Raw genomic sequence first — 20,589 nt, forward strand, 5'->3', positions numbered from 1 at the left:
TATTCTCATAACCCAGTAATAGCTATCAGGAACATAATAACACTGGCTGAATGTTTTTATATTGTGTCCAATGCCAGGCATGTATTACATTCGACCCTTGAACAACACTGGTTTGAACTATGCAGGGTCCACTTATACATGTTTTGTTTTGTTTTGTTTTGTTTCTGCAAATACAGTAAATGTATTTTCTCTTATTATTTTCTTAACAATTTATTTTCTCTAGCTTTATTGTAAGAATACATATATAGTACATTTAACATACAAAGTATGTGTTAATCGACTTAACATAATCAATATGGCTTCCAGTAAACCGTAGGCTGTTAGTAGTTAAGTTTGAAGGAGTCAAAAGTTATATGATGATTTTCAACTGCTTCTGGGGTGAGGGGCCGGGGATAGTCAAGTCTAACCTCCATGTTGTTCAAGGGTCGACTGTATTTCTACTTTTGAAAATAACCTTGCAAAGAAGATATTATTCCTATTATTTTATAAACAGGGTTTTAAAGGTTAAACATTTGCTTAATTTTACTCAGCTAGTAAGAGGTTTCCTTACTCCAGGTTTTCCAGACTCCATAGTCCATTATTTTTTTCATCCCAATGTAATTAACATAAAGCATTTATGATGGTTTTCGATTTACCAGAATATTTGTACATCCAGAACACCCTACACCCTGGCTGTCCCAGATAACTATCTAAACATTTCAATTCCAGGAAATTTGAATTGAATAAATAATAATGACATTTTCTGGTATTTCTAGGATTCATCAAAATTGCAGCAGTCATTCAAAAATTAAACTTTCTCTTTTCTCTTGGCTTTCCTAAAAAAAGTTAGTGTTTTATAATTAGATTTTGTATTATCTCTAGGTTTTCAGTGAAGCATAATGGATTAAAGACGAAATTGATGGCTACTAAAGTTGGTTTTTATAAGTTACAATGGCAAGTTTACTATAACTTTTTTCAAATTTTATCTAGAAATAAAAATATGCTACTTCCTAACATTAAGCCAAATGTTTATTTCCCAGATTTTACCTAAATGTTCTTCCCTGAGGCCATTGCTGTTCTGAAACTATTTTAATGGCCTTCATTGGGGTGTGGTGAAAATGCTCTAATTGCCTTTGCTAAAAAAAAAAAAGGTTTTATATAAATTGAATTTTTGTTTTAGGATAATTGCCATTCACTTTTGTTTTATATGCCACTGAGTGGGATTTTGCAGTATCCTCTGTGGACAATAAAGTACTGAAATAGGAGAAGCTAATAATTGCTTTGTGTGGTAATACTGACAACTTCTGCGTATTTGTCAATCTGTGTTAACAGTATCGATCAGGATGGGATCCTCATAGAGGGGCAGATAATATTTCCACTAAATCTTCGGACAGTGATGTAAGTGATATATCTGCGGTTTCAAGGACTAGTAGTGCTTCTCGTTTCAGCAGCACAAGCTACATGTCTGTCCAATCAGAACGGCCAAGAGGAAACAAGAAAATCAGGTGAGTAAGGGGACTTGTGCAGGAAACTCTTCTAAGTATGTATTAGGAGGTCTTTCTTTTTCTTTGGATAAACATAATATTCTCTATTTCTAAAGGTTAATTTTTGTTATTAATGCAGTAAGAACTTCTGTAGATATCATTTTTTACTTTGTTTTGGTCTACCTTTCAAACTCCTTGCACAAGCAGTTTTCTTACTAGAGTACTTGAATTGATATCATTAGTTATTTTCTAATGTCTTCTTACAAAAGTAATTGTTATACATTTGTTGAGGTTAAAGTGACGGTTTTGTGAAGACTTGAATTTTACAATGTTCTAAGAAATATGAAAAATAGTATTTGGAGGGTTTTTTCCTAGCTGAATATATTTCAGTGATTCAGAAAACATAAGAATATTATGTTTTTAGTAGGTTGCTCCTTATCCTCCTGAAACTATTATAAATACATGGAAAAAGTCCTCAGTTCCTCAATATTTATGAATGTTATATACATGCCTGTATAATTTGTGTTTATCACCAGACCTATAGATTTTATGGGCACCCGAGTTAAATTATTTTTTACTTTATAAAAAAAAATCTATAATGAAGAGACCACAACTTTTTTCTATGCAATTCTATAATGGGAAAATGTGATTTAAAAACAATTAAGATGAAGTGTTGCTTATACTAGTGCTTCTCTGGTGTAGTGGAAAAAATAGTTCCAACATTTAAAATTTGTCATTTTTATTTATGTTTTAATAGTTTTTATTTCCTTTCTGTCTAATTTTGTATGCATGTTTTTTCTTACTTTTTCTTCTTTTGTGTTTATTTGCATGCCTTCCTTCGATTTCTGTTGCTTTCAAAGGCCAAAGGGAGTAGCAGAGGGAGGGAAAGAAGGGGATAAGCACGAAGAGATAGTTCATGAGGAGGAAGAGGTAAAGCAAGAAAGAATTGATGAGAATGAGAAAGGGACAGAGGTTACAAATACGTCCAATGAGAAAAACAGAGAAGCGGGAGATGAGGAACAACCGCAAGATACACCTGAGCCAGGGAAAGACAAAGGCCAGTGGAGTAAAGAGGATCTGCAAAGGCGATTCTCACAAAACGGTGACAGGTAAAATACGCTCGTTTTTGTAGCCACTCCCCATTAGTAACGTAGTCTTTTTTCCTGTCCCTGATAACTGCTTTGCCTCTTGCACTGGGTTCCTTTTCTTGTGTTTTCTGTATTTATATTCTAATACAACTAATTAATGTGTTGGCAAATTATCATCAAATAGATTGACTTACTAAACAATCCTTCCTTTGTATCAGCTAGCTCTGAGAACCTGAATTACTGGTTTTCAAGTTTCTTAGGATTAGCTGAACGAAACTTAAATTTCCCTTTAGTTTTTTTTATCATGAATTACCATCTCTCTTCCCCATTTGTACAGTCAAAACCTTTGAAATGAAGGTATGAAAGGGCTGAAAAAATTAGCTCACTTTATAAGAAATATTACATACTAGGAATGAAATTTTTAAATGAGTCAGCAAATAACAACAAGTAAACTTTATTCAGTCTGTAGCTCTCGTGCCTCTTAGTTTTCTGGTCGGTTCTGGTGTAGTTTTGAGTTCTAAGGAAGGCCGAACAACTGAAAAGGAAGGGTAGATACCCCAGGGTTCATTAGAAGGCAGACATAGTGGATTAGACCCCTCTCAAAATTCATTCAGCTAGAGAAACCACCAAAGAAGGAACTTTGAACAGGGGATAAAGGCAAGTAGAAAAACAGAAACAGCGAGGTAAAAAGCAACTATGCTTTCATTTTCATAACACAAAGCACTAAAGATGAAGCTGTCTGTACAGGGCTGTACTGAAGGTCAGATCAGCACAAGTACACAGAAATTCAGCCTTGAGCCTGGGGGGATGGGTTTCTCTAATTACACTTATCTGAGACTGAGGATTGCAAATCTTGTATGTTTTGGAGGGATTGGGGTTTCTGTTATTCAGTCCACAATTTGATTTTGTGTTAGTACAAGTCAGCTTGATAAGCACACCCTATTATAAGCCAAATTTTTCATTATATATCTTAACCCTGTATCAGTTTGTGCTTTATTCTCATTAATGAGAAAGATAATTGGGACAGATGTTTACCCCTTGAGTATGCTATTCAGTGGTTTAGTCTATGATACTTAAAATTTGTCTCAGATTGGTATATTAACTATATCACTGCTCTGCAAAAGTTTCTGTATAACAGATATTAAACCTAATAATGAATGTTAAAATGTAGGCATATTTTGTGATTTGAGTCTAAATTATTAATTTCAGTCTACCTTTGTTTTTTATTCATTTTAAACATTTTATTTACTTATTTTTAGAGAGAGGGAGAGGGAATGAGAAAGAAAGGGAGAGAAACATCAGTGTGTGGTAGCCTCTGGTGCACCCCCTACTGGAGACCTGGCCCACAACCCATATGTGTGCCCCGACTGGGAATTGAACTGACAACCCCTTGGTTCCCAGGCCCATGCTCAATCCACTGAGCTACACCAGCCAGGGCTCTCTTTGTTTTTTATTTAACTGTTGATAACTACATTAGTTTATTTAGTAAAACCATTTTACTGATTTGCAGGACATAGGATCATTTTATCATTAATTCACAGAGAAAAACTTTCTAATTTATCCTTGGAAGGAGATACAGTTTTCTTTTGTCTGTACTGTATAAATGAGAACACGAGCCCATTGATGTTTGCGTAGAGCCAAAAGCCTGTACAGGCATTCCTGGCTTGGATAGAGGTTTAGAGAAGGTTATGACCTAAATTTCCAATTTCTAAAAAATTTATACCCAAGGACATTTTTTCATTGCTTTTAGAGAGAAGGAAAGGGGGAGGGGAGAGAGAAAGAAGCAGGGACTGGTTGCTTTCTCCTAGCACTCTAACCGTGAGTCAGACCCACAACCTGGGCGTGTGCCTGATCGAGGATTGAACCCACCACCTCTCTGTCTAGGGGATGACGCTCCAACTAACTGAGTCCCACCAGCCAGAGCCTAAGTTTCCAATTTTTCATATTACTTTCTTCATCACATTCTTCAAGTAGGGAGCATATTGTTTTACAGGGAGAAGGAAAAGGTGCTATATTCCTAACAGTTTGAGTTATGAAGGCATTGTATTCAGTTCGAGTAGCTATAGCATATTTCTGGCACTCTGAACTGAAGGGGCTCAGGCTGATCTCTCCAGGGAACATATATTCCATAAGACGGCAAGAGTGTCAACTGCAATTTGGTAAGAAAAGGGTGGTGTCAGACTGCAAATAAGATCTTGATTTTGCTTTCATTTCTTAGAATAAAACTAACAATCTGTATTCTGATAGAAAATATGTTCGAGTACTCCCTGTGTTGTTTTGTTTTGGTAGTTGTTAAAAAAATTTGTACATTGTTTATATGCTAAAAACAAATTACATGCTTATACATTATCGGAAAAAATCATCTTCTATAATACACCATTGACGTTTTATGCCTTTTACTTGTAATCCAAGTTTGTATAAACAAAAAAGGTTTTCTGACTTCAGAGTTTAAGTATTTATAGTACTGTTACTACTTAAAGTTAACATAGTGACTGCAATGAACAAAATTTATTATAGTTGCTATTTTCATTATAGTATTTGGATCTCATTGCATGGTACAGAATTATGTTTTCTGTGTTCTATTAAGTCAAATGAACATACTATACATCTTCTGAATTTACAAGTAGAAAATGAATAGCAAAATATAGACTCAAGAAAGTTCATTAAATATTTGAATATATTTGTCCTAAGTTGATAATAATATATTCATACTTAGCTATTTATATTTATACACATGTATACAGGTCTAGTAAAATGCTCCTGTATCATTAATGATGACATGGTGAACTCTAGAAAATCTGGAATTATATTTGCCATTTAAAATATTTTTCTCACTCTTTGTAATCTTAGATGTAAAATTTTAAATTTTACATCTATTTACATTTGCTGATTATATGCCAAATACATGTAGTAAGCTGGCCTGGGGGAGGGGGAAGAAGTAATGATGTAAGAAGAAATTATTCATTCAACTATTTACTTAGAAAACTTCTCAGGCAGTGTACTTAAAATCAGGAATGGAAATGAAATTAAATATTTTAATACTTTTAAGCCTGAGAGTGAAGCAGTTGCTTAACCTGGGGTGGATGGATGTTTGAGGGTAGCAGCATACCCAAAACATGTCATCAGGGTACCTGAACAAATTCACAGGAAGTTGTGACAAAAAAAATTGGCAACAAAAGGGGAGATTTTAAATCTGCAATGGAAGGTAGACAAAACAAATAGTGAAAATAGGGCATTGTCAAAATCAACAATGTTCGTAGCTTTCTCATCCAACTAGATTCTTAGTTCATTCTTCCAGATGCTTTTCTGGAGACATAAGACAAAAGAAAACAATTCAAGAAACTCATTCTCTATAAATTTTCAGTTCTAAGGCATTTTTATAAATGCTATGGAATTATAATTTGTCTTTTGGAAGAGATTATCCTTGAGATGGAAATTTTTTAAAGGAAAAAGACAGCATTGGTTTACATTTTCATGAATAGCTGTTTTTAAGAGATTAAGCCATCTAAGTTATCAAGCAAAAATTCTCATCTGTAGAAGAGCAATCAGAATAACTGTTAATGAAATATTTATTGCTGTTAACATATTATTTTTAGAAAATACATGTTCATGTATATGTAACAGAACTTCATGTCTGCGGCATTTGTCTGCCTATGTTATACCTTTAAAGGGAAGCAGTATGTTTCATGAAAATAATTGTGGATTAGGAATCTAAGGTATCTGAATTCTCATCTTGACCTTGTCACACGTACCTACCCACTTTATCTGCCTGGGCTTTTTTGCTCGTCAAATAGAGGAATGGATGGCTCACATTCTCTTCCATAGATGGATGTAGAGCACAGAAAACAGGAAAGTAAGCATCTTCAGCTGTACTGATGATTATTATCATGAATTCAAAATATAATAGGTTCTATGACTAACCACTAGTGGAAGAAACAGCTCAACATAAGTTTCTGTCATTGGGCAAATGTTTTTAAAATTTAAGCAGCCAGTATTCATACTTCATTGATCAAACTGAGTGTTTTTTGGTTGCCTGGAAGTATTTTTCAGTGCTAACCCATCCCAGCTGGCACACGGATGGACTGTGTTCTTCCACTGATGTATTTCTGATGGTTTGTGTTTTATTTTTTTCCCTTTCACATTGAGGCTATATCTTCTAGTTAATACCACTGAAAATCTTAACAGGCCCAATAAACTTCTCCTCTGTCTTCTATGATTGTGCATAAAAAGGGAACTTTTTAAAAATACTTGAGCATCACTCTTAGATTTGTGATTCTGCAAGTTTAGGATGGAACCCCAAAATTGACAAACATCCCAGGGTATTATGATGGAGGGAGCTGTGCTGCTCTCCAGCTTCTTTTTGGGGTTGCTTGTATTTCCTAATGTATTTGAAGGTCAATTTGACAATTTTTGAAAAAAAATAAAAGGTAACAGGGATTTTGATAGGGATTGTTTTTAATTAATTAGATCAATTTGGGGGCTACCGCTAATCCATGAAAAAGAGATGTTCCATTTTTTATGTTTTTCTTCACTTTCTTTCAGTGATGTTTTGTAGTTTTCAGGGAACTCATATTGCACTTCTTTTATTAAATTTATTCTAGGTATTTTGTTTTTATATTATTGTAAATGGAATTGGTTTATTAATTTTATTTTGGATTGTTCACTGGTAGTGTATAGAAATGCAACTAATTTTTGTATATTGACCTTGTATCCTTCTACCTTGAGGTATTATTTTATTAGCTCTAAGAGGTTTTTTTTTAATTCTTTAATTCTTAAGGATATTCCATATAGGAGACCATTTCATCTGTGAATGTAGTTTTAATTTCTCTTTCCAAGCTGAATAACTTTTCTTTGTTTTCCTTTCCTAATTGACCGTGCTGAAATCTCCACTACAGTATAAACTGGAAATGGCTTATGGACAGATCTTAAAAGAAACAGCCACATAGAATTGCTTTATAGTAGCTAGAAAAGCATTTTTGAGGATGTCTCCTATGTCATTCATTCATTTCAAAATAGTCTGTGTGAAACTTTCATTTAAAACTTTATGAGTATCTCTCTTAAAGAATTCATTTGCTTCACTGAAAACAAAACAGTGTAGCCCATTATATTTTCTCTTTCATTTAGTGATCCAAAACATAATAATTTAATTCAGTTTCTTAGACTATATTATATTAAAATTCTATATTATATATAATAACTGACATTTTCTCTTTTGCCTCCTTAAACTTTGTTTTTCTACTATTTTATTACAGTTGTGAAACATATTACTTTTTGTTAAAACTGCCTCCAATGATACATGCTGTGAAATGTAGGTAACAGATTTTATATCATGCATACTTATTTAGAGTTCGACCCCATTACGATTCTCTTCTTGAAATGCTTTTCCCTCTTGGCTTTTGTTTTTGCACACTCCCTTCATTCTCATGCATCTCTTTGGTCACCTCTGTCTTTGTGAGCTTTCTCTGTGCTCCTTTTGTATCAATATTTTGTAAGATCCTACCTAAGCCCTCTTTCTTCACTCTACACATTCCATCCTGTTGGTGCATTCTGTTCCGTGGGTTCACGTAGCGTCTGTGTGTTGATGACTTCCAAATCCGCTTTTCCAGCCCAGATCTTTTTCTAATCATCTGCCAGACCCATATTGTCCTGCTCTGGCCATTTGCTTGTCTGTCCCAGGGACATGTCAAGCTCAACATGTAAAATTCAATTCATTATATCCCTTATCAAACAAACAACCAGAATTAATCACCTGCTCCTCCTCTGGTGGTGTCTTTCTCAGTGGACAGCATCAGATGCTCCCACTTGTCCAACAGAAATGTGAGCATCGGCTCTTGACTCGTCCTTCTCCTCCACTGAGCTCAGTTCATTCCTCATCACCCAGTCTTACTGAATGTAATGCTCAGTTGTTTGTGAAATATGTCCATTTCCCCCTAACCCCATTTCTACTTTCATAATTTAAGCTGTTATTTCTTATGGAGGTGACTAGGTCATCTTATCTTCAGAAATAATAACTCATAAGTCTGAGCTCAATGTGATAATAACAAAAAATGAGTGGTCAGTTACTCTGGGGTAGCTCATTTGTAAAGGGCAAATTTTTAAAAGGGTTACTTTTAAAGGGCAAATTTTTTAAAATGTCAACCTAATTAGGTTTATTTGATATGTTAAATCACATGGGAAGCATTATCAAATGAGAAGTGATGTTAAGCCTTCTTAGGTTATATTGATTTGGAGGCATGTTATTAGTATAAGTATTCCAGAAATTGTATGGAATTCCTGGAAATCTGAGGTGTCCGGGTGTAATGTTATTAGTCATAATTCAAGTTACCATCTTAAAATGTTTTATGTCACAGAAATAACCAAGTTTCCTGTCAATTCATTATGATAAACTTCCATCAGATTATTAACAATTGGCACGTTCAAGTTATTTGTCATTTACAGACAGTCCGTTTCACTCTAATGGTTTCGCAAAAGTAAGATTCTTGGAAAGGATCATACCAGGTACTCTTTTTTCATATTTAAATAAATTGTTTGATTACAGTTTGCATTAAACACTATTTTGCATTAGTTTCAGGTGTACAACACAGCTGATAGACATTCATGTAAGTTACAGTGTTCTCTCTGATAACTCAGTGCCCAGCTGGCACCATAGATAGTTACTACAAGATTGCTAACTATACTCCCTTATGCTCCGATCCCTGTTTTTTAGAAGTATTTTTTATACCATCACTCTATTTCACCCCCCTTCCCAACACACCTACCTTCTGGTCTCCATCAGTTTATTCTTTGTATTTATAAGCCTGTTTGATTTTGTTAGTTTATTTTGTTCTTTTGATTCCATGTGTGTGTTATCATATGGTATTTGTCTTTTTCTGCCTGGCTTATTTCATGTAGCAAAATACTGTGTAGGTCCACCTGTGCTGTTACAAATGGTAAGATTTCATTATTTTTTAAGGCTGAATGATAGTCCATTGTATATGTACCACCAGTTTTTTATCCATTTGTTTATCAGTGTGCACTTGGGTTGCTTCCCTATCTTGGCTATTGTAAATAATGCTGCAGTGAACATGGAGGTGCGTATATTCTTTTGAATTAGTGTTTTGGGTTTCGTCGGATGTATACCCAGAAGTGGAATTGCTGCATTGTAAGGCAGTTCCAGTTTTACAGTTTTGAGGAACCTCCACACTGTTTTCCATGGTGGTTTCACCAGTCTGCATTCCCACCAACAGTGCATGAGGGTTCCCTTTTCTCCACATCTTTATGAACACTTGTGTGTTGATTTACTGATGATACCTTTTCTGATAGCTATGAGGTAGTGTCTCTGTGGTTTTATTTTGTATTTCTGTGATGATTAGTTATGTTGAGCATCTTTTCATATGTCTATTGTATATCTGTATGTCCTCTTTGGAGAAGTGTCTTTTTAGGTCCTCTGCCCACTTTTTAATTGTGTTATTTGTTTTTTGGTAATGAGGTATCTTAGTTCTTTATAAAATTTGAATATCAACCCTTTATCGGGTATATTACTGGCAAATATTTTGTCCCATTCAGTAGGTGATCTTTTTTTTTGCTAATGGTTTTATTTCCTGTGAAAAAAATTGACTTTAATGTAGTCTCATTTATTTATTCTTTTATTTCTTTCCCTTGCCCAAGGAGATATGTCAAAAAATATATATTGCTAAGGGAAATGTCCAAGATTTTTACTGCCAGTGTTTTCTTCTAGGGCTTTTATGGTTTCAAGCATTACATTTAAATTTTTAATCCATTTAGAGTTTATTCTTGTATGTGGTATAAGAGGTTGGTCTAGTTTCAGTTTTTTGCATGTATCTAAGTTTCTTAACACCATTTATTGAATAGACTGTTCTATTAGACCATTGAATAGACCATTGCATGTTCTAGCTTCCTTTGTCAAAGGTTAATTGTCCATATAAGCACGGGCTTATCTCAGTTCCATTTGTGTATGTGTCTGTTTTTATGCCAGTACCATGCTGTTGTGAATACTATATAGGCTTGTAGTATAGTTGATTACTATAGAATTACCATAAAGGGGACCCTCAGGTAGTGTGATACCTCCCACTTTGTTATTATTTTTCAAGATTGCTCTGTTTGGGGTCTTTTGTGTTTCCATACCAATTTTTGGATTATTTGTTCTAGTTCTGTGAAAAATGCCATTGGTATTTTGATAGGAATTGTATTGAATCTACAGGTTGCTTTGGGTAGTATGAACATTTTAATGATGTTAATTCTTCCTGTCTATGAGCACAGTATAAGTTTCCATCTATTAGTATCCTCTCCAATTTCTTACTTCAATGTCTTATAATTTTTTGAATATAAGTCTTTTACCTCCTTGGTTAAATTTATTCTTAGGTTTTTTAATTCAGTTGTAAATGAGTTGTTTTCTTAGTTTCCCTTTCTAATCATTCATCATTGGTGTATAAAAATGCAACTGATTTCTGAATATTTATTTCATATCCTGCTACTTTTCCAAATTTATTTATCAGTTCTAGTACTTTTTGTGGAATCTTTAGGGTTCTCTCTATATAGCATCATGTCATCTGTAAATAATGTCAGTTTTATCTTCCTTTCCAGTTTGGATACCTTCTACTTCTTGTCTGATTGCTGTGTAGGACTTCCAGTACTATACTGAATACAAGTGGTGAAAGTGGACATCCTGTCTTATCCCTGATCTTGAGAGAAATACTTTTAGCTTTTGCCCCATTGAGTATGATGTTAGCTATGGGTTTGTCATATATGGCCTTTAATGTGTTGAGGTACGTTCCCTATATTTTCACTTTGCTGAGAGTTTTTATCATAAATAGATCCTGAGTTTTGTCAAATGCTTTTTCTTCATTTGTTCATATGTTCATATGATTTTAATTCTTCACTTAGTGTGGTATATTACATTAATTGATTTGTGGGTATTGAATGAGACATGCATCCCAGGAATAAATCCTGCTTGATAATGGTGAATGTTTTTTGTAACATACTGCTGAATTCATTTTGCTAGTATTTTGTTGTGGATTTTTGCACTTATGTTCATCAGGGATATTGGCCTATAATTTTCTTTCTTTGTAATCAAGAGAATGCTAGCCTTATAAAATGAATTTGGGTGGGGGGTGCTTTTCCCTTTTATTGAATATTTTGGAATAGCTTGAAAAGGGTAGGTGTTAATTATTATTATTTTGACTATTTGACAAAATTCACCTGTGAAGCCAGCCAATCCAGAACTTTTGTTTTGGGGGTGTTTTGTGATTACTACTTCAATTTTGTTGGTTGTAATTGGTCTGTTCAGATTTTGCGTTTCTTCTTGACTCCATCTTGGAAAATTGTATGATTCTAGGAAGTTATCGATTTCTTTCAGATTGTCAAATTTGTTGGCATATAATTGTTCACGGTATTTTCTGTGATATCAGATGTTGCTTCTCCTTTTTCATTTCTAATTTTATTTACTGGGTGCTCTTTTTTTCTTGATGAGTCTTATTTAAGTCTTATCAGTCTTGTTTATCTTTTTAAAAAATGGTTTTAGTTTTATTGATCTTTTGTATTTTTTAGACTCTATTTTATTCGTGTCCCTTCTGATCTTAATTATTTTCTTTATTCTGCTCACTTTAGGGTTTGTTTGTTGTTCTTTTTCTAATTCCTTTAGCTGTAAGGTTAGTAGTTTGGTTTTTCTTTGGTTTTTGGCTTGTTGAGGTAGGCCTGAATTGCTATGAATTTCCCTCTTAGGACTGCTTTTGCTGTGTCCCATAGATTTTGGGTCATTTTGTTTTCATTTGTCTCAAGGTATTTTTTATCTTTTTCTTCTACTCATAGTTAGCCCATTCATTGTTTAGTAACATGTTATTTAACCTTCATTTGTTTGTGTGTGTTTTTCTTACAATGTATTTCTAGTTTCATACCATTGTGGTATGAAGTGCCTGATATAATTTCAGTCTCCTTAAATTAAATGAGACTTATTTTGTACCCTAATATGTTATCTGTCCTGGAACCTGTTTCATGTGCATTTGAAAAAAATGTATATTCTGCTACTTTGGGGTGAAATGCTCTGAAAATATCAATTAAATCCATCTGATATAATGTGTCACTTAAGGCCGCTGTTTGCTTGTTGATATTTTGTCTGGAAGATTTATCCATTGATGTCAGTGGGGTTTTAAAGTCCCCTATTGTGACTATATTACTGTTGATCTCTCCCTTTTTGTCCATTAATATTTGCTTTACATATTTAGTTGCTCCTGGGTTGGGTGCATAAATGTTTACAAGGGTTATATTCTCTTGTTGGATTCATCCCTTTATCAATCCATAATGTCCTTTTTTGCCTTTTTATAGCCTTTATTTTAAAGTCTATTTTATCTGATATAAGTATTGCTGTGCTAGCTTTTTCTCATTTCCATTTGCATGAAACCTCTTTTTCCATCCCTTTAATTTCAGTATGTGTGTGTCTTTCCCTCTGAGGTGGGTCTCTTGTAGACAGCATATATGTGGGTCTTGTTTTCTTATTTATTCAGCTACTCTCTGTCTTTTGATTAGAGCATTTAATCCATTTACATTAAAATGATTATTAATAGGTACTGATTTATTGCCATTATATTCTTTAAAGGGTGAATTTCATGGTATGTGAATTACATCTTCTAAATTGTGCAAAAGAAAGTCTCTTTGAAAAGGGAGGGAATCTATAATCTATCTCTGTTGTTTCTCTAATAATTATTACTGGGAATAATGATTAATTATTAATAATTATTATTAATTACTGGTGATAATTAATAATTGCAATTATTACTGTTAATAATTATTATCAATATTATGAGAATAGTGTTGATAAAATGCAAATGATATTTTGTTTAGTTGAGTTTGTCAAGCATATTTTCTTCTATTCCAATGCACCTTAAGAGCCACCTTTTCCTAAAATATTTATCTCTTTTTTAAATTCTTGTTTTCATTTTTAACATCACCAGGGTGCTGAAGATGAATAAAAAACAAAGACCTTTTTTTTTTTCATGAAAACATGATTTTTCTTTATTTACAGTCCAAAATTTATCCTTTGCACATAAACATAATAGTTGCCTGAAAATGGTGAACTCTCTCTATATATATTAAGTATTCTCAGTTTTAATTAAACCAGCTATTCTCATAAAAATTTGGAAAAATTACCAGATTAAATGTTGATTCTCTATCATATTATCTTCCATGTGTGGTAGGCTGTGCTTGTGACATCACAACTTTTCAGGAGATCACTGACAGTGGTTGATATGAGTTTGTCTGCCCTTTACATGCTGACTAAATGGGCCCTGTCACGTTTCTTCTATGATTTCTCTCACTATTGTGAGACTTCATACAGTACTTTTACATGAAAAACAATGATTATCATTAATGTAAATGAGTCTTGAATCTTTCTTTCAAAATATTGTGAATAGATGACAATTGCAATTATCAGGACCAGCTTTATTTTACTGTTTATCGTGGAGAATGAATTACTACATGGTCCACCAGTCATGTGTAGGTTCTCAACAAATATTTGTTTAATAATGCATGGATAAATGAATACCTATTTCAGTAATTTATTTTAAATGGATTTTTAAATTAGAATAGCTAAACTTAGATAAGAAAGATACTAACCCTCTAATCCTTTAACTGCCATGAAGTACTGTAATCATCATATTCTCTCTTCATGACTGTAAATTTTTCTTGATAATGACTCACTCTTAAAACCTTAATGTGGTATTTCTCTCTCATAGTCAAACTATTATACACAGAAAGTGATAACTATTATTCGAAGGTATAGCAATTATTTAGGATTCTGAAGTAAAGTAGGACTCTTCTTATATCAGTGACTCCAAAACTAACATCATAAAGAAACCACTAGGTAGGGGAGCATTTGAAAAATATAAATTCTCTGCCCTTGACATGAGAATTCTGTCCCTATGTATAAATGTGATGATTCGTGACCCTGTACAATATCACTCACTGATAGCTGATTGTCCACCCTGCCTGAAGAATTCAGAGCTCTCTACCTATGAGAAAGTTTTTTATCTACTTGAATGTTTGGAATTATATCATGGTGATCACTTCATAAGGTATATAAATTTTGAATAACTGTATTGTATACCTTATGTATACGTAAGATTGCATGTCAAATGCACTTTAATAAAATATTTTTTGTTTTCTTCTTTAAGAAAAAATTTTAGACTTTTATTTTATTTAAACATATGTCTTATGTACTCCTTTGTATTTATGCTGTATGTCACAACTTTAAAAACATAAGGACAGGATCGGAAGAGAGAGTTGTGTCAGGACCTATCATTTCAGAATGGAACCAAGTTCTATTTAACCCACAACACACATAGCCACTGTGTCAATATATATGCACATACGTGATCATTCTTCTTTGATTGGTGCAGGTCTGTGTTTTTTGTAATGATTTTATGCTCCAATTCCAATGCCAAATTGTATTTTTTTTCAACAGAATAAAATACTACCACTTTCCAATTATATTGAAGGTCTCTATAACATATTTAAGAAATTCAGTGATTTTTTAAAAATTTACAGTTCTTAGTCTTTCTACCACAATGTAATTTACAATAATGAAATAACAGCATAAAAATAAAATTAAGTAGGAAAAATGTCATCTCATGATTGATTGTAGACATTTTCTGTTCTGTAGTTTTATAATATAATAAATCGAGTTTATTAAAGATCTGAACTTGTATCTAGCAAATAAAATTGTTCTGATACTATAATTTCTAGTTTATGTCAAATTGTACTTCTACTGGAAAGTAATTTTCATGTTCTTCAGGTGTGTTTACAATATTCTTACTGTTATTTTTAAATTATTTACCTTTAAGACAAAAACAACACATAACTAGGAGAAATTCTATCTTGGCATTTTAAATAGTATTTATTTTCACATATTCTGTTTATCTCTACTATATTATATATGCATTTCATTTGCTATATGTAAACTTTTTCCATTTGAGGTAATCATACAATTTGACTTTAAATCAGTACATCATACAGCTTGCATTGAAAGGTTACAAATAGCTTCAAACTAGCGAAAATTTTCCTATTTAACACAATTTTAAGACATTGTTCCTTTCTAACAGTGCTTTGGAAAAAACAAAAAAGGGAAGCTAAAATGGTGGAGAAAAGAACAAAAACTATTGAAAGGATTAGTTAATATACAGGGTCCGGCAGAAGTAATGCCATTGAATGTGGTTGGTAGGGCCCGTGAATATCTCGCAAGAGATGGACTGCAATTTGAACATTTCACCTAAAATGCCATTACGGTGTGTTTGAGTGAGATATTGTTATGTTACAGAATCACGTGCTTACGATTTTGTAATAAAAGATTTTTATGTAATAAAAAAGGGGCATTATTTGTGCCAGACCCTGTATTTTCTTTAAGAAATATATAAATTGTGCTATAAAGCATTTTTAAAAGACTTTATTAATTTATTTTTAGAGAAAGGGTAAAGGAGGGAGAAAGAGAAGGAAAGGAACATCAGTGTGCATGAGATACATCACTCGGTTGCCTCTCACATGCCCACATCTGAGGACCTGTCCCACAGCCCAGGCCTGTGCCCTGACCAGGAATCAAAATTGCGACCATTCAGTTCACAGGCTGGCACTCAACCCACTGAGCCACACCAGCCGGGAGTGGGGGGAGCATTTTTATTAGTCTTTTGAATATAGTTGAACCTACTCACTGAATCCATTAGTGAGTAGGTTCTAATCTAAATCCATTAGAAATTTGTTCACAAATTAAATAGCTAATATTCCTCTTAGCCTAGTAAGAAGACTCTTTAACCAAATTATTTATTTGAAAAATAAACAGTTATTAATTTTTTCTGAATTGATGGATATCTTAATCATCAGCAGAGTTGCTGTGGAGAATGAGAGACTAAAAACTCAATATTCCTTCAGTGTTTTATTTTTTGTTCAATTTTTATATTTTTTTAGTCATTTAAAATTTTCATTTATATAAATTTATAAGAAAACTTTTCAGCCCTGGTAGCTTTTAGGTTTGTGTTTAGAATTGCAAATTTTTAAACTATAACAACTATGAGAACACCTGTGAGTCAATATTTCTTCATGAATTAAAAATAACTAGATGCACGATCCCAGAATGTTATCACATAAATAGCCTATTCTAATTTTACTGCAGTGACAAAAAGTGATAGTAGTGCTAAGACTATAAGTGCATTTAAATCTGCCTTGAGTTTATTACAAATCTTAAAACACAATGATAATAATGGTAATTAAATTCTTAAACTTTTAGCAAAATAAATTGCATAGGCATATGGCTCCCCTCATTTCTTATTTTTTTTTCAGTAATAGTTGCCTATTCAAGTAGGTGTTTTGTTCAAGTCAAGATTTACAATAGCATGCTTTATGACTTTACTGAGTCATTAACTCTCTCAGGTTCCAGTATTTGCATATTATAATGAAAATCACATACAAGAAAGATGCCTTAATGATCTTTTAGCTGGTTTGGTGAGGAGGCTAGGATTTTTAATTTTATTAGAATAAAATCTTCAATCATTCCTCCTAACTGTATAGAAACAATTGCTCAGTGTATCTAGTATTGACCAGCTAACTAGAAACAAACTAGAACTATTAATCACATTTTACTCCAAAGCTTTACCAGAAGTAGGACAGTGACCATAGGAAATCCCAACAGAAAGGTGCTGAGATTTGTTCTGAAGGAAACTCTCACAGAATTTTTTGCAGACTAAGTTTAATTTCTATGACTCCTCCGGTTAGTGTTCTACTACTAGTCCGGGCATCTGCAACTCATAGCCCTAACAGTGCCAAGCAGGTGATATGAGTGATTAAAATGAGGTTTAAGGACAAAGTTATGTTGGGAATTGTGGCCCCCTGCAGAGCACGTGCTCCCTTTAAACTGCTGCTCAGCATCAGCTCATTGTGGGCACACAGGAATGCAGGCACTATTGCCAGATCTGACGTTTCAGGAGACCAAAACCTCCAATTCCTATGTCAACTTTGCAAACAACTCTTCTGGCCAAAGAAAGTGTATCACAGTGGGCCAGATCCACTGGAGGGGCCACCTGTTTGACGCTGAAATAGTAATTATTTCAATTACTGAATTGGAATAATGACCCTGATTTACTAGGCCTTCTGAGTGATCAAACAGGAATAAGTAGTTTTCTTCATCTTGTTCTAAGTCAGAAAACTGCGCATATATTTCAGAACATTCTTTAGTAATGTAAGTACCAACATATTATACAAAATATTGTATTTTGAAAATACTCTTAATGATTAGAGAGAGAGATGCATGTATGTCATAAACTAATTAAATTTTTCCCCTTTGCCCTATTTACCTCAGGTAACAATCAAAATCATGGGGCGTTATATGGAATTGTTATGTAGAGTACTGTGAAATCCTTAACAGATTCAAAGAGAAGAGCTGTGATGGGTTTTTAAGTATCTAGGAGTGGAGCTAACTATAGAAATGCTAAATGAGTATAAATAAATGATATTGCCTATGTGGAAAGCTGTTTTCTATATTTTATATGACTACTTAGATTAAGGGGACATTAAAATAAGCTTTATTGGAATTTCTAGAAAATAGAAAACAGTTAAGTCGGCTCTAAAAAATGGTTTTAATAAAGCAGCTCTTTAAAATGCAGAAGTAAATACTATTGTTGGTTGGTTCTTCAGGGTTTACATAATGTACAGGAAGTTATACAGAGTTTTATACTTTCAGCTAGTAGTTTTGGAGTTTGGAGATACTATTCAATTCACCTTTTTTTCCCCATTTTGTTTTTAGCTCTGGTTAAGAGCATGTCTAAAGTCAAACAAGCATGACATTATTATATTACTTATATTTGTAAAGATAGATAAGACTTAAAAACACCTTTATCTGTCTAACTTAAGTATAAATAGTACTTGTAATTTACTTTTTATATTTATTTTTTAAATCATAAAGTCTTCCTTATATTACTTTAGCTGTAATAAAGTATGTGTGAATTTGGAAAAATTCTATATATAAGGTTTGGCAAAAGTATGTTTACAGTTGTGAGTACTCAAAGCAGTCTATTCTCGTATTGTTATTCATAGGGTATTGTATTATTTTCCACATGAGCAACTGTAAACCTACTTTTGTTCTACCCTGCACAGTGAATTACAATCAGTATGTTTTGGAAATCTGCTCATGCTTCAACTTTTTTCAAATCTAGCAACTGAAACATATTTGTACAAGTTTAATTCTGCTTTGTCCAAAATTCATCACATGTACATATTAATATTTTAATTATATAAATGATTTACATTGAGTTGACCAAAAAGTCCATTTAGTTTTTTTCCATAAAATAAAAGACACATTTTTCATTTTCACCAATAACTTTATTGATTTGGATATTTTGAGTATGTCAGCTATCTCCCAGTATTGACTTCTAGGGGTAGAGGCCAGGGGTGCTGCTAAACATCTTCCTATGCATAAGACAACCCCACAGCAAAGCATTATTTGGCCAAAATGTCAACAGTACCAAGAAACTTGGCAAACCGCTTTTGCCACATTTGATCAGTCACAGCACCTTCTGAACCATACACTGCATAAATCATTTTTTGTGTTTCAGTTGCATCTTTACCTTTCTTGAAATGATAACACACCAAAAATGTTTATTTTCTTCCATCTTCAGTATTAAAATGGCTGCACAAAAATTCACCAATTTTAATATGTTTTTTAAATGCATGCTGATATGACAGCTATCACAGTACAATCTAACAAAATTGTTTCAAATGAAGTTGCAAACAACTAAGCACTACTAGAGGCACCTTACAGAAAAAACTAAACAAACTTTTTGGCCAACCCAATATATGAGCACACAGTGTGTATGTTAGTTTGTATTCTGCATTTCATGGATGTCTGTAATCTAATGTATTCAAACAGGCTTACTGTTTTAGGGTAATGGGACTTTAAAATTTCTGTGTAAATAATTTTGAAAGAGACTATATCTTTAAGAATTTTCAAAGAATATAATTATAAGCAAAATAATCTTTACATTTCCTTTCAGTTGGTTATGTAGAATATTGTCTTGTGCTTTAATCAACAGAGCCCAATATTTTATCCATGTATTTAGCTGTTAAAGAAAACTGTTTGGCAAAATACACTTTTCCCATAATTTTGAAGAGTAAAATTTGCAAATAATTTTTAAATGTCCAAATATTTATTTATTCATTAGAGAGATTAAAATTGCCCAAACATTAGTAAAAAAGATTATCTTAAGTTAAAAATATGTTATTTATTTTTGTTTACCTCTAAATTTGACTTTTCAGTGTTTTCTCTGAAGTTAAATTCACAATACAGGCAGAGCACGTTTGTTCTGGCAGTGTATTACCAAATTCTGCTTGACTGGTGCCTATGAACAAGCACTCCGAGGTGATGCTGAATAAGGGCCATTTATCCATTCTTGCCCGTCACAGTGCTGCAGTCTCACTCAAAATAAAATTCTGGTGACTGGAAACTTACAGCATCCTAGAGCCTGCAAACGTAACACCCCCTTACCTGTTACTTGAACAGCAAAAACAAAGGCAGGTATGGACAGAAATTTTGATTGAGATTTACTGTGATGTTTAATAATGGATCACTTCAGAGCTCTAATTTTTCTTAAGCATAGTATGGCTCTTGTAGTTCTAAACAAATATACAGCATTTTGTGATTAGCAGAATTAGTATTCAAAAAATTTCTAGTTTAATTCCATATGTTAGAGTAGAAACAGCACTCAGTTGGTTTTTAGAATCTATTTCCATTTGGCTACGAGCATTGTTTTAGACCTGGGGCAAGTATTTGCATTTCCTCGGTTCCTCAATCCTATAGAGAGCAGACCCGATAATCTTGAAGTCTCTTTCACCTGTACAATTCAGATTTAGATCATTACATTCTTTTAACACTTAAGCAATATTTAACATTTAATTTAAACTTCAAACAATAGGGGGTAGATCAAAATTTATAACCTTAAAAAATGAATGCTTAATACTCTTGCTTTTTACCCAGTAATGTAAAGTGTATTTATAATTATTATTTAATC

General features: G+C 33.1%; 1 protein-coding gene across 38 annotated transcripts in view; it reads left to right on the plus strand.

Annotated features, from left to right (window-relative positions):
* Positions 1-20,589, plus strand: part of RIMS2 (regulating synaptic membrane exocytosis 2) — a 463,509-nt gene that overhangs the window by 354,201 nt on the left and 88,719 nt on the right. For 13 of the 38 annotated variants that reach the window (XM_028533553.2, XM_028533554.2, XM_028533559.2 and 10 more), the window contains one exon: positions 1,312-1,484. The exons of 19 other annotated variants lie outside the window; for them this stretch is intronic. In XM_028533553.2, coding sequence (XP_028389354.1) covers positions 1,312-1,484 — 173 coding nt within the window. Of the gene's footprint in view, positions 1-1,311; positions 1,485-2,323; positions 2,573-20,589 lie in introns of all 38 variants that reach the window. 6 more of the 38 variants (XM_028533552.2, XM_036031336.1, XM_036031338.1 and 3 more) reach the window with 1 other exon arrangement.

This window comes from Phyllostomus discolor, chromosome 7 (genome assembly GCF_004126475.2).
Source record: "Phyllostomus discolor isolate MPI-MPIP mPhyDis1 chromosome 7, mPhyDis1.pri.v3, whole genome shotgun sequence".
Taxonomy (NCBI): Eukaryota; Metazoa; Chordata; class Mammalia; order Chiroptera; family Phyllostomidae; genus Phyllostomus; species Phyllostomus discolor.